Source organism: Dasypus novemcinctus, chromosome 13 (genome assembly GCF_030445035.2).
Source record: "Dasypus novemcinctus isolate mDasNov1 chromosome 13, mDasNov1.1.hap2, whole genome shotgun sequence".
NCBI lineage: Eukaryota > Metazoa > Chordata > Mammalia > Cingulata > Dasypodidae > Dasypus > Dasypus novemcinctus.
In genome coordinates this window covers 82965447-82981631 of record NC_080685.1, presented here as the reverse complement: position 1 = coordinate 82981631, position 16185 = coordinate 82965447, and the positions used below count along the sequence as shown (strand labels likewise).

The 16185-nt window shown below is 34.3% G+C and overlaps 1 protein-coding gene across 5 annotated transcripts in view; it reads right to left on the bottom strand.

Annotated features, from left to right (window-relative positions):
• NEK7 (NIMA related kinase 7) overlaps positions 1–16185 on the bottom strand; it is a 160717-nt gene that overhangs the window by 44300 nt on the left and 100232 nt on the right. For all 5 annotated transcript variants that reach the window (XM_004476343.4, XM_058274922.1, XM_058274925.2 and 2 more), the window contains 2 exons: positions 14071–14133; positions 12523–12633 (listed from right to left, as the gene is read on the bottom strand). In XM_004476343.4, coding sequence (XP_004476400.1) covers positions 12523–12633; positions 14071–14133 — 174 coding nt within the window. The remainder of the gene's footprint in view (positions 1–12522; positions 12634–14070; positions 14134–16185) is intronic.

Sequence of the window (16185 nt, the reverse complement as noted above, 5' to 3'; positions counted from 1 at the left end):
ACTTAGTCCTGGATTGGAGGCACTACAGTTTCCAAGTAGAACATATACAACGTATTTCTAAATTTTGAAATCCTAGCATTCCTTCTAAGAAATCTTGGGAAGAACCTCCATGAAATTATCCAGCATAAATTTATTAACAGAGAAATAAAACTTTTCTTGTTTTATGTAAAGAATTAATCTCCATGGTACATCAAAATCTTTAAGCCCACAGATTTGCATGTTAATCTTTAAAAGAAAAATATTCAGACAAAACATGTGGAACTACAAGAGCCAGCGACATGACCACGCAGACTTGTAGTCACACAGGGCGCTGCAAATTATTTAGCTGTTTAGGGAACCACATATTAAGCATCTTTAAGATATAGCTTTAAATACTGCTGTATTTAAATAAAAACAAAGCGTAATCCAGGTGTACAACCATGGAGGTTTGTGGAGAATCTTGAAAAGTAATAGGAGAAATGACAATTAAATAATGTGAAATAATGATGTTAAAAGAGAATTGGCACTGCAGGCACCAGCTGTTCTCCATCTCTTCCAAATATCTAAAGAAAGGAAGTTAGTGATTTATGTGAAATATAAGGAAACATTTCCTGCTTGAAAATGTTGTTAAATGTTTAAATGAGTCACTAACACAACCCATATTCGCTTTTTAATAATAAAACTGATTATGAGATCTGGCAGTAACTGGTTGTATGACCTTGAACAAGCTATTAGGCTCACTAGCCCTTAGTTTCCTCATTATTTTAAATGCAGAAAGTTTGGAGATGATTTCTCCAAATTATCAACATTTAGAGATCTCCTTACCTCTAAAATGCAATCTAGGTTTCTGTACTTTCAGCTACAAATAACACATAAACAATAAATGCCTGTTTGGCACATTTTCACACTTAAAAAAATACTTGCTAGGGTACACTATCCCTCACTTATCTTGTTAATAAAAACAAAGCTATATCTCAAAGATCTCTATTTGTCCAGTTAACACTATAAATGGTCTTCACATGAGATGACAGGGAGCTAGTGTTCTTTGTTACAAACTTGTAATTAGGTCAAACATTTAACATTAGAAGGAATTTCAGGCAGAAATATGGCAGTATTTATAATGCATTTTTAAACTATATTTTGCAGTGGTTATTTCCAATAATTAATGTTGAGTGACTGGGTAATGGAAAGGATCAGGTACTTCTAAAAATATTAGCATTGATTGATTGAGGTACTGGGGCTGGGGATTGAACCTGGGACCTCGAATGTAGAAAGCCGGCACTCAACCACTGAGTGACACTGACTCCCAAGTTGGTTTTTTCATTTGTTTGCTTGTTGTTTTTTTGTTTTTAGGAGGCACTGGAACCGAACCCAGGATCTCCCATGTGGGAAGCAAGTGCTCAACCACTTGAGCCACATCTACTCCCCAATATAGCTTCTACTACATATTAATCTTTCTATAATAAGGCATTGATAGATATAATTACACAAAATATTTGCTGTACACAATTTGGAGGAGTCCATATAAAATAGTTACATATGAATTAGAACTTTGGTGTGGAATATTAATTTTCAGAGTGTATATATTTTTGCTCTTAGCACTCCAAAAAAAACTCAAGATACCTTAAGTCATTTAAGAAGGTGCTAAGTAGAATAGGCCTGGAAGATATGAGATGTTAATAGTTATCATCAGTACCTCATTTTATCTATTTTGATAAAATATTCACCATCCAAGTTCTACTACTCTTTTTCCTTTCCTGTAATACTTGGAAAATCTGTTGTTGCTCAGCTGTTTCTAGATTATAACGTAGAATACAAATGTAATCTAATCATTCTGAAAAGTCAAAATGGATTATTATCAGAAGCCAAAAATATATTTCATCTTAGAGTAGAAAGTATGAAACAAGCAAAAAAAAAATCTGGCTCAAATGTGGCCAGTCTCGAAGCCAAACTCAGCATGTAAATTTGTTGCCTTCCCCCCAGCATGGGACATGACTCCCAGGGATGAGCCTCCCCGGTGCCAAGGGATTACTACCAAGTACCAGATGATACTGTAACTAGAAAATGACCTTGAATAAAAGGGTCGACTCGGACCAGCAGAATATCTCTGTCTACATATAATAACAGGAGTTAAAAATGCTTTTTGACCTAAATCAAGGGGGAAATGGAAAGGACAAATGAGTTTATATGGCTATGAGTCTGTAAAAAAGAGTCGGGAGGTTATCAGAGGGGTTGCCCTTACGCACACCTGAGCACAGTCCCAGAGACAGATAAAGTAGATACAACCCCAGGTACTGGTTCTTCTGAGGGCTACAGAGACCCACAGGTTTTATGGTCATGGCAGATGGAGTTCAGTGCCATGTCAGTTGGCCCTTCTTTGGAGTTGGTGTTTCTGTGTGATGGAGCTGGACTCAGATGTGATCTCTTTTCACAAGCCTTTCCTGTTATTTACCAGAATTGTAGTTGGTGCAGGAAATCTGAATCTCTAGACTGACCATATGATAGCCAGGCCCTGAGCCTCAACAGACTTTAACTCCTACACTCTGGTTTTTTGGACTTACCCCACTCAGCTAACATGGAGTTGAAGAAGGTCAACCACCACACTGTGGAGCCAAGAGAGCCTACAACTGAAAGCAGGAGGATTGCATCCAGCATCCATGTGGGATCTAAGGCCCCTCTTGACATAGATGTGGAGTGGACACAACCAATCCAAGGTCCACAGTATGGAGGAACAGAATATGGATTAGAGTGGACTTACTGATATTCTATTCATGAACTATTGTGATTAGTAATCGAAGAAAATGTGGCATTGGTGTGGAGAAAGTGACCATGGTGGCTGCTGGGTATGGGAAATGGGAGGAAAAGATGAGATGTGGGGGCGTTTTTGGGACTTGGAGTTGTCCTGGGTGGTGCTGCAGGGACAATTACAGGACTCTGTAGGTCCTCCCATGGCCCACTGGATGGAATGTGGGAGTGTGTGGGCTATGATGTGGACCATTGACCATGAGGTGCAGCGATGCTGAGCGATGTAATCACCAAATGCAATGAATGTCTCAGGATGATGGAGGAGAATGTTGCTATGGGGGGAGTAGTGGGGTGAGGGGGGTGGGGGGTATATGGGGACCTCATATTTTTTTAATATAATATTTAAAAAATGAATAAAGACAAAAAAAAGGAAAAAATATCTGAGCAATTAAGCCTAAAAAATCAAAATCAAATTATTTAGCAAACAAAAATAAATGCCTATAAAGCCACCATGTGTTTTCAAAAAAAAAAAAAGTTGTCTTCTGAAGATAACAAGGAATCGTAGGATTTACAAAAAATAAAAGATCTATCTACCTACCTACCTATCTATCTAATATCTATAATGAATGATCCCAGTATTGCTGCCATATGAATAATTGTCAAGATAAGCTTCTATGTTACTAAAACTGGTAAAGAGAAAATACTTGGAAATACCTAAGATGTTTCTCTACTGTACCAGAGTACTGAGGATAAGAAAGTGAAATTTAAAAATGAGAAAGTCAGTCTTTAGGAAGGTTTGGAAGGTCATGAAGGTAAACGGAAACACTTGCCTTTTTAATGAATTCCTTCTTGTTATATTATATTAGACAAAAGTAAGACAGAAAGATATTTCGGTTTTCTTAATGGACAAAGAAAACACAGACAAGCAATAATGAGACAGTAAAAATCTCAATAGAAGCCTAAGTGAAAGAAAATGAGATACTTAATGTAATGGGACAGGAGTCAAGACTCTGTATCTCTTACAGACTTGTCTGTAGCTACCTGAATTACCATTATTGGCATTGTACAGTTTTTAAAAAGCAGTTTTAGATCAATACGACATTCTAATGTAAGGAGTGCTAAGCTCCTTGAAAATAAGCTTTTAATTTTCTCCAAATAAACACATATATTACATTTTAGTTATGTTCACAGAACTTTATAATGGCCAATATGCTATATACTTTTCAATTTGGTAAAAATCACTAAGTTCTAAACTACATCACTATCAAATTACTTAAGGATCAAAGAAAATCCATGTGGTATTTTCCAAGTAATAGCTGTTCTGTAAAAATAACATATACACATATTTTTAGACAAATCTATACAGATATACACACTATATGCACAGATGTGCATGTACTATAATATGTAACTCTGTGTAAAATAGTCACTTCTATATCTTTTTTTCACATAGTGCCACTAATTTGTAACCTTAGAATAATTCTAGAAGGATATATAAGATAGGCAATCTTAAAAAAAGACTCAGTGGGAAACAGATTATATTTGGAATCACTGGAAATTCTCATTAGCTATCTGACATGGCATAAATATGTAAGCCAGATGCTGAAATGAAAAGTGTAGGCAGATTGGTAAACTATAAATCACAAGTGGTATTCTTCGAAAGCTTTTATTGCTTTTAGGGTCTAAAAGTTCAGAGTGTAATCTTAAAAGACATTTCAAAGTGATTTTATTTCCAATACAACTTCTAAATTTGGATAAGTACAAACAAAACATGGGTCTGCAAATGTGAAACCCAACAAAAACCAAATAGGTGAACAAGATATATAAGCAATAGTATTTGAAGATAATCATAATCTCCAATCTATGGTTGATGTTCTGGTAAACTTATCGGTCTGTGGTAAACAGAAATCTAAGACGTACTATGCCACAAACAGTCTCACCTCCTGGTATATAATGCCCTTCCTTTGAGCAGGACATGTAAATATGATATTATGATATCATATGCAGCAAAAGGGATTTTGCAAATATAATTAAGGCCCCAATCAAATGATTTTGATTTAATTGAAAGGAAGCCTGTCTTGGGTGGGCCTGACTTAATCAGGTAAGCTCTTCAAAGAGGTGAGAAAGATCAAAAGCCAAAGAGACTCTTCTGCTGGCCTTAAAGAAGCAAACTACATGCCACGGAGAGAATCATGTGACAGAACGGCAAGCAGACTCTAAGAGCTGTTAATGGTCCCTGCTTGAATGACAGAGAGTGGGGAATTCAGTTCTACAAACACAGGAAAGGAATTATCCAAACAACTGGTGAACCTGGAAGAATACCCAGTGCCTCAGATGAGATTGTGACCCCAGCTGCCACCTTGATTTCAACCCTGAAAGACTTCATCAGCAAACTCACTGACACCTGGATTCCCTACCCACAGAAACTATGAGATAATAAATTTGCATTGTTTTGAACTACTAAGTATGTGGTGACTTGTTACACAGCAAAAAACAACTAATAAAAAGTCCATTTTTCCCATGAAAAATGAAGATATAAAATTAATTTTATGTGTGAACAAAAAACCTTTTAGGGATCCTACCAAAATTAAAAGGATTGCCAAACAAATGGTAATCACATAGAACACAGAAAGTTAACAATCCAAGATAGCCTGTATCTAAATATATTAGAAATAAGAAGACATAACCTTAACTAGTAATTTGGAATTGTGCCAAACTCCTGGCACAAAATAAAGTACCCGTTTAAATTACACATATTGCATATTTCACAGAAACACATTTATGAGAATAATAATTGCATCCTTCTTAACCAGTGTGATATAGTAGGAAAATCTTTAGTAAATAAGAAATTTCTGCATTTCCCCAGAAGAGATTTATCATACTAAGTATATATTCATTTTACTGACATTTTAGCAAATATAAGGTTTGTAAAAATATAACATTAAAAATACCTTTATGGGAAGCAGACTTGGACCAGAGGATGGGGCGTCCGCCTACCACATGGGAGGTCCGCAGTTCAAACCCTGGGCCTCCTTGACCTGTGTGGAGCTGGCCCATGCGCAGTGCTGATGCATGCAAGGAGTGCCCTGCCACGCAGGGGTGTCCCCGGCGGAGGGGAATCCCACGCGCAAGGAGTGCGCCCCGTAAGGAGAGCCGCCCAGAACAAAAGAAGTACAACCTGCCCAAGAATGGCAGTCCGCACACGGAGAGCTGACACAGCAAGATGCCGCAACAAAAAGAAACACAGATTCCCAGTGCCGCCGACAAGGATAGAAGCAGTCACAGAAGAACACACAGTGAATAGACACAGAGAGCAGACAACTGGGGGGGGGGGATGACGGGGGACGGGGGAAGGAGAAATAAAAAATAAAAAATAAAAAATAAAAAAAACCTTTATATTTACTTCCATATGTTTCAAACATTGACTTCTAATAGGCACTCATAAATAATTCAAGAAATGAGTTATATTTTGCAAAATAGGCTATTACAACTTAAAATATATTTTAGCTGTATTTCTATTTACAACTTAAGCTGAAACAAACAAAAACTTCTGTTTAGATATTCTTGAGATTAGTTTCTCATCTCCTCTATAGAAGTCTCCATCACTAAATAGGTTTCTTGACATTAGATGGGTAAAATACATAGTGTAATAATGCATACTACACAATAGAGTATGTACTGGTTCAATTTAAACAACAATAAAGAAAATATATAGCATATGTAGCACAACTTACCGAAGTGAAAAAGTTTTTTTTTTACTTACTAAATTTTGCTTACTCAATTTCTGTTTTGTAAGACTATTTTCCTTTAAAATTCTGATCACTGACAATGAAGAAATATATGATGCAAAATTTTGGATTTCCTTTTATCCTAAAACTCATCTGGGAAGTATTTCATCTGACCACAGCTTCAGGTATTCCTTTGTCACTAATTAGAGAAATACTGAATATTTCAACTATAAATTGATTAATTATATTTGTCAGCCTGCTCTAAACCAATTAATTATTTACTTGTAAAAATCTTTGATGCAATGCTATCCAGAGGTTCATTTCTGGAATACAGAACAGGAGCTATATTTTCTCTTCTACCCCAATTAAGCTGAAGACTTGAAAGAGTGATATATATTGTTATTTAGATGCACAATGATTTACACATATTATTACTCATTGTAAAGAAATGAATCATGTTCTTTACAAATACAGCATCTACAAAATTTATCAAGGGTTAAATCACTGTCATGTTCCTTCATAGAAGACGTTCCTATGATTCTTTCTTAATAGAGTCTCTTTATAAAGAATTGCTTACAACACTAACAAGGATGCATAGAAAACAATTTTAGAATTTCTTAGGACCACAAAAACATTTCTCTATCAGTACACTATCAGTACACTTACTTCTCTCCTGTCATCAGACTACTCAACATTTTAGCAACTCCCAACCAGAACTGAATGTGAAACTTCCTACCAGATCTGAGTATGAAACTTCTGTGCCTATTATGCAACTGACCGTGCCACTTACTGATAACTGGAGGTAACAGAGGTAAAAGAACTTTTATTCATTTATGTCCCACCACCTACTTACAGAATTCTTGCTATGAGCCAGGTACCTCCCTAGAAACTGAAGATACCCTTGTGAGATTTATGTCTAATAGGAAATACAGACATCAATAAAATAATCCCACAAATAACTATATGTTATATTACTAAGAGTTATGAAAGAAGGGTACACTGAGGCCATTAATAGCATAAGAGTCCATGGGTCAAAGGAGACATCCTTGAGGAAATGATATCTGAGCTGAGAACTGAATCATATCAGCAAACAGAGAGAACATCCCAGGCAGAGGGAACTGAAGTAGGAAAAAGCAGGGCACATTCCAGGAGATGAAAAGTCAAGGTGCTGGAGCACAAGAGGGGAAGACGGGGCCAAATTCTACAGCAAATATTTACTGAGCACCAGCTCTGTGCGCAGCACTGTTCTAGCACTTGGGAAATGTGAGTGTACAAAACAGACTAAGATCTTTTCCTCAGGGAGCTTACATTCTGGATCACACTAGGTTTGGTAAATCCATTGGTAAATCCAACATTTTAATATTTTTCCTCAACTGGAAACTCTAAAAGAATTTGAAAGCAGAGGGTTTTCCTATTCTTTTTCTTCCCCCTCTTAAACACTGATGGGGAAATAAATGTGAGGAATGGGTGTTGGGAGAACAGTTAGGAAGCTCTCACTCTCCAGATGAGAGATAATATTACATCATATTGTAATGAGAGAAATGGAAATGGAGCTGGATGGGAAATGCGAATGATGTTTAAAAGAAAAAATAAACAGAACATGGTGAGGGATTGAAAATGAGAAGTAAGCTAGAAAGAGATGTCAAAGATAAGTCTAGGTTTCTAGCACGGATAGACTGTGGAGTGCCATTCCTTGAGTTAGGGAACACGGGAGAAGAGTAGTTTGAGAGGAAGATCATGAATTTGTTTACAAACATGTTGAGATACATGGGTTCAGAATTAAGACAGAGCTCTAAGCTAAATACTTTTTAAAACGGGAGTCAACAAGAATATAGAGAGTAATCGAATCCATAGGCATAGATGAGATTAGTTATGAAGAATATAAAGCAAAAAATTAAATTAAATTAAATTAAAAGCCAGGACTGACACTTTAAAAACTCTTTCATTTAAAGGCCAGGAAGAAAAAGATGACTTAGTTAAGAAGAAACAGGAGAGTTTCCAGAGAGGTGTGAAGAAAACCAAGGGACTCGGACTCAATAAGAGAGTGGAAGAGTATGAAAAGCAAAGCCATCTGCTACTGAGAGAGCAAGTAAAATGGGTACTAGAAAACGTCCACTGGATTTAATGACAGAGACCACTCAAGAGCCATTTCTTGTGTTGTGTTGGAAGCAGGGTCAGGAATGAGTGTCTGACTTGACTGTGAAGGAAAAAACAACCAGGGCATAAATGAAAAAATGGCAAGTGAAGGTAGGATTAGTAAGACCTTTGACTGTCCAATTTCAAAAAGCAAATCCCTCCCTCCTGTTTTTCCTTATTTTCGTTTTCTCCATCGATTTATCACCATTTGACCTACTACACATTCTCCTTGTTGATCATTTTATTATTTGTCTTCCCTACTAGAATATAATTTTCATGAATGAATGAATGAATGAGAGCTTGTGTACAGGCATGTGAGTGTGTGCAAGTCTAGATTAGGTTGCCCTATTAAAAACTCCAATAATAATCCATACTTTCCCTCAGTATAACTTATTATAACTGCAGCTATAGATTTTATATGGTTTTTAGTTAAATATCTGTCTCTCCCATGGACCATGAGTTCCAAGAATGCATAAACCTTTATTCATATATGGCACACAGTATCCAGTAGATGAATAAATGAAATTAACAGCTGGTTTCAAAGAAAAGCTAGAAGGTAATTTGGCAGTATCTATCACAATTTAAAATGTGCATACCCTATAACCCAGCAGTACTATTTATAGTAATTTATGCAACAGAAATAGACAATAGCGCATATATACATATAGTTACATATATAGTTACACATAGAGAGCTATATAGATATAGTTGTACTTGAGCTTTGTCTATAAGAACAAAAAATAATGGAAATAATCCAACTGCATATCAATAAAGCAACAGTTAAATCATAATGCATCTGAGGAAGAAAACATACATAAATACTGTGTTCTCAATAAAGATAAAAGATAAAAGTTGGGAAGGTGTTATACACATAAAAGTTAATTTTAATTACTTGTGGGAAGTGGAAATGGAGGGAGGAAGGAAAAGAACTCCCACCATGCAAGAAAACCAATGAAAACCAAGAGGGCCCTGTAGTTTATACTTTAAAAATAAACACAAATTTTTTATTAGTTCAAATGGAGAGAAAAGCCATAACTACGTCCATCTATCCATAAGATTAATTCTACCTGAAAGCCAAACAAGAGAGATCACTCAGGTCCAATCCTCCTAAGCAAATAATCTCTTTGAATACAGTTTAGATACTCTGTCAGGTCTAAAATAGCATACCATAAAAGACCTAGAGAAATATAACCAGAATATAATGATATTCTACTCATGAAATTTCTTGGTCATTCTGCTGTTATGGACATTGGTATAACTTTCTGCTTTTGTCATTAAACTGTGATTGTTTTAAGGTCTATAGGTTTGACAATATGATTTTAAACCTTTAGAAGAGCTCCATCGTGAACCGGGAACCTGACCTAGAAGGTCTTATTTCTTGGCTAGGCCAACTGGTACCTGAATAAAGGATTGTATCAATAAAAGCTTATACAATAAAACTTGTTGGAGAGGACAGGATGATCTAATTTTCTAAGGAAGAAACACTTCAGTACTCTATCAAAGTAATAATTTAATTTGCTATATAAGCATACAGTTTAGTAGGGATCAGTTGATAACCTTTATTCTAAGGAAATTTTTTTTAAAAAATAGTCTTTTACAAGACAGACACCTTCAAATTTCAGTCAGAAACTCCATGGGTATTCTAAGGGTATACTTAATAATCTACTGTATACATATCAAGACAGATGAGTAGTCATTACCAATTCTGAATCTATCCTACTATGTCCACTGGGTCAGCTGATAGAAAATTTCAATCTGTTTAAATAAGGGAGCTGAAATCCATCACTACAATAAATACAAGATCACACTTACAAATCTTTCCTTCACTATTGGCCTAAGAAATTTGAGTAAGCTGAACTTGGAGATGACAGAACTACTATTAGGCCCTCTGATCTTTGATTAAATTTCTCATGGAAAGGTTAGGAATATTTTTTCAAGGTCAGTGTTCTATGCTCAGGCATGACTTAGCAACTGGCTAGGCACAACAACTAATACATGCGGAGTAGGAGTAGGAAAGGAAGAAAACTAGATTAGACAAGAACAAGAAACTCTAGATAACAATCCAAACCACAAATTAGCAATCTCTCGATCAAGGGCATGCTATAAATGAAATTATCTGTTTTAGTCTAACTTCAAGACGTTAGACTGATAATGGTTTGCCCTCTTTCCTCCCCACTATATGTAATTAAATAACTCTCATACTTAAAGGTTTAGCCTAAGAATTTTATATTAATTGTTTTCTCTTTTAAGGGCCATTTATGTAGCATTTATATTTCTCATCTTGGTAGTTATTTTGTAATATTTTGCATTTGTGTATTTGCATTTCCTTTTCAAACTATGATTACAATTTTTTATTGTTCCTTAATTTGCAAAGATATATTTTGTAGGTGGTTAGCTGTTTGGGCTAATGTTGGGAAGTCCCTAAGACAGACTATCAAATAACTGATTAGAAGTGACTCACTGTAACTGTGGGACTTTAAACAAATAAAGTTAGTTTGATATCATTCTGTGATAATAAAAACAATTTTACTTCCTTTTATAATGCAGTTTTTTTTTTTTAATAATATAGAAGAACACTCATAAATTGTCTCCATCTCACAGATGAGGAAACTAAACTTAAGTGAAGTGACATGACAGCTTCACTTCAGACCAGTGTTCTTAACTATTGCCAGAGAAACATGAACCCCTTGATCTGAAAATCTGGGAACACTTTGAAATAAAACACAAAACTGTATGGGCAGAAGGTCAAGAAAGTCTGACTTTCAAAGGAGTTCTGTGATACAAAATCTTTAAGGGCCATTAGAGGAAAACACATGGATTTTTGCACCAGACAAATCTGATTTCAAATACCAATTTTGCCATTTACTAGTAATGTTTCTTATTTTCTTTAAAAATTTACCTCTCAGAATACTTGTGAAGATTAAATAAAATAATGCATATGAAACAACATTGTTCTAAAAACTTCTTACAATAATTCCATGTAGCAGTGACTGCTAGTTATGCCCCAGTATCTACTCAACTCATCTTCCATAGTAACAGAAGTTTTGCTCGCCAAACGAAGATTATATATTACAACCTCCCTTGCATTAGATGTGTTCATGAGACTAAGTTCTAGTCAAATGGGATGGCAGTGAAAACGTGGTGTGGCAGCATCCAGGAATGTGCCTTATGAGACAGTCAGCAAATACTCTTTGGTCCTTCAAGACCTTGAATGGTGACAGGATGAGCTGGAACTAAACTATATTGCTAAGAAACTGATAGTCACCGTATAAGTCCTGGACTTTTACAACACATTGAAGTAGTAGTAGTAGTCATCGTCCTAGTAGTAGTAGTAGTAATAGCAGTGGCAGCTACCATTTACACAGCTTTACAATACGAGAAGCTCTGATGTAAGTACCTTATAAATGGTAATTGATTTAAGCATCACAACAACTCTAAGAAATAGATTCTATTATTTTGTTTTTGAGAAAATGCAGCATAGCAAATTAACTAATGCACAAGAACAATCATTTTCCAGTCACTTATTTTTGGAGTTTTATAACTTGCAACTGAACTTAAACTCACCTAATATGCCCTTAGAAAAGAAAGTTAAACAGTTTTTAAGTGTTTGAGTCAGGGTTTGATGTCAAAGGGCTCCAGAACCTCTTTATGGCCCTCCTTTCCCAGTTGTCCAGAGACACAGGATCAAGGGGAGAATACGCAAATAAATCAAGCTGCAAAACTCTAACTTCAGTTTACAGTTTAGACAAGTCTCCTAGCCTATCTCCAAGTTGGTTTTTGAATTTCATATATCTAAGTTGACCAGTGTAAACTTCACTAAGTAAACCAGTTTTATAATCAGTATCATCACCATCACCTACAATTTATTACATAGCTATCATATACTAAGCACTGTGATGAGGTTTTTAACTTAAAGTACCTAATATAAACTTACCTTTATCATTCTGGAGAGATCACCAGCATCTGCTAGCTCCAAAACTATGTTTAATTCATTATCTTCAATGAATGATGCATAATATTTAATTACATTTGGATGATTGAGTTGCTAAGAAAGAAAATAGGAATCAAGTTTTTTATTGTAAATTCCAAAGAATCACTCATAGTTTCTGGACTTAAGAATAAATTTACATACAGTATTGCATTTTTAAATTACAAAACTCTTTAACGTGCCAGAATATTTTTACTTAATCGAGTATATTTTGAAATAAGTATTAAAATAATTGAAAGTAAAACATTATCAATTGAATTTATTTTATTATTAGAAATTATATACTTAAAACTTAAAAAAGTAACTACTATGTCCAATAAATATAAATATGTATAAAAATAAATTATAGAATTAAATCACCAATCACTAAAAATTATATCATCTAAACTGAGAACTATCATTTAAGAGCACTACATAGTAAATAAATTGTCCCTTTTTACTTCTTTAAAGTTAGGGTTGGTCTTAGTATAATTCTAACAATCGGAATACACTTTACATGTATAAATATTGCTTTTACTTAAAATAATATAAATATACAGACTTACCTATGTGGGTTGATTCATAAGATCATCCCAGAAATATATGCATCAGTCTATAAACATTTATAATTTTTTGTTCAATTCTTTAAAGAAGTTAACGTGAAGCAAATATCTTCTCAAAGAAAATTATTCAAGAATTACCTCAGAAAGTATATGGGTGATATTCTTCTCCTCCTTCCAGTTACAGGTTTCCCCCCAAAATTTTCTATATATTTATATTATTCATATTTATATCTGTATATGTAATATAGTATTTCTTATATATATTTTAAAATTAATTACTTCAATAGAACAGTGAGAAAGCATGGCTCATTCTGTTCCTTTCTCTTATCTTTTTGGATAATCTGATTCATTTCAGGCACTAACACAAATAGATGGCATAAAAAAACACCTAAGTCCTACCTAAAAGTTAAAAATATCACATTAGCCACAGCATTTCTCAGAAGAAATTTCACTAGAAAATAAGCATTGCAGAGATAATTGAAATCTCACTCATATTCTTTGAGTGGGTAAGAAACCAAAAATCTAATTTCTGAAATACTCTTTACACCCTTGTTAAATCTAGAAGATTCAGAAATATTATAAAAATGAGTCATTTAGATCAGTCCAATTTTCAGTGTATCAAGCCTTGAGATAATGTTAATAGGCATTTATTACATAATTAGAATATGTCTCATTGTGATGGTCAAGAAAAAATTTCTTCAATGTTTTATGCCCATTTTATCCATTTCCTAATAAGAAATGGAAAAAACTCTGATCCTCCCATGTGTTCTGAGTTATCTTAAAAGTAACCCCAATGATCTTCTTTTGTCGCTGTACTGAGATTCAAATATATGTTAGTTGAAATAAGTGTGGCATAAGTTCTTAGAAATCTTTTCTCTTGTGAGTGTGATATTTCAATAAATCACTTTATTAATTCAGTTGTGTTCAAAATATTCAATAGTTTGTTATTTACCTTAAGGAGATCTATTTCTTTGATGCAGTCAGAACGTGCTTTGGCATCCATTAAATCAAATATCTAAAAACAGAATCCAGAATTGTTTAGTAAAATAATCTATAGTTCAAGCTACCATGTAAATTCATTATAATACTCTACTTATAATTATACATACATGAATAAATTTGAAAGAATAAATTAGCTTTTAATAACTGTGGAGATCTTTAGGTATTTCACCTCATGTTACCACTAAAACTTACATTTTTCTTTTCAAAGATGATCAGTATTAAAAACCAAAAAAGGGAACAGGTAGGTATTTCTTGACACTCAGGTCTTAAGTTGTGATCATTCAGATAATAAATTAATGGTAAACGTATGTTGAACAATTAATAGATGCTAAATGCATTCCATGAACTACCTAATTTAATCCTATGAGGATGATATTAGAATTCCCATTTTACAGATGAAGCTTAAGCTTGGAAAGCTTTATTCATAATAGCCATAAGGTGGCAGCAACCCAAGTATCTGTCAACCAATGAATGGATAAATAAAATGTCCATCTATCTATCTACAATGGAGTATTCAGCTCGAACAAGGAATGGAAGTTCTGATGCATGCTACAACATGGCTTAACCTTGAAGACATATGTTGAGTGAAATAAGAGAGACACCAAAGGACACATATTGTATGCTATCACTGTTAGGAAATTAGAATAAGCAGCGTCAGAATCTAAAATATTGGTTACCAGGGAATGTGGTGAGGGTAGGGAATAGGGAGTTAATGCTTAAAATGTAGAGTTTCTATTTGGGATGATAGAAAAGTTTTGATAATGGATGCTTGTGATGGTAACACAATATTGTGAATGTAATTAACACCACTGAATTGTATAACTGAAAGTAGATAAAGTGGGAAATTTTAGGGTGCATACATGCTACCCAAATTTTAAAAATGTTTATAAGGATATTTAGTTTATCTCTGAAAACACAGAAAATTCTCAAAATTGTTAAGTGTGTAGAAAATAATAAATTAAAAAACATAGTAGTTTAGATATTACAGAAAATCTCAATAAGTCAATACCACAAGCATAAACCAATTAAAATCTTAGTCACAGAATAAATTTTAAAATTTTAATATTTTATGATTTAGTCTTCAATTTAATTTATAGTCATCAGCTTCATTAAGTTCTGGGAAAAGTAGTTATAAAACTTGAAAGGAATAGTAGGCTCCAAGCATTATTAAGTAAGGAAGGAATTACTGAACACCTACCAGAGGGTGCTGGCCTCTTAACATATGTTACTTTAATCTTCACCACAATCTTTGTGTGTGTGTGTGAAGTACCAGGTCAGGGGATTGAACCCAGCACCTTGTATGTAGGAAGCTGGCGCTCAACCACTGAGCCACATCAGCTCCCTTGAGTTGTTTTTTCCTTTGTTTGCTTGGGCTGAGAAAGGTTAAATAATGTGCTTATGATAATAAAACTAGTAAGTGGCAGAAATGGGACTTAAACTCGGGTCATTCCAGTTCCAGTCTGTGTTTTCTCCCTTGCTACAGTGAAGTCTAAGACAGACAACTAAATAGTAAATACTAAATTAAAATACACGTGCAAAGTGCAGTATCACAAAGATGAAGAAATTCTTGCATGGGGAGTGGGTAACATTAGAGCTGACCCTGGAAAGAATTAAAAGGTTCTGCCAAGCAAAAATACCCTAGGATATAAAAGTACATATAGAATGTGGGTATATAATTGCAGCTTATAAAAGAGGCACCTTTTGCTTGATGTCATCTTAATATTCAAAGATGCACAAACTTCTCATTTCCTCATTTTTAATTTAAAAATATCAATGTAAGAATATTAAACTTTTAAAACAAAAATAAAATTCCATAGCCTCACTACCTTAAATAAACAATTTTAGCTTTTGCTCAGTTCCTTATATACTGACAGCAGCAAGGTATAAAATGGCATGTGCATTTTTTTCACCTAACATTAGAGCAAAATTGTTTTCATTGTTTCTATATAATCTTCCATTTATTTTGGTTCTACTGTTTCTAATGAACCTTCAATTGTCAATTTAATGGTCTGCAAAGTTTACTGTGAAAGACTTGAGCACTGCACAATGTTAAGGTTTGCAAATT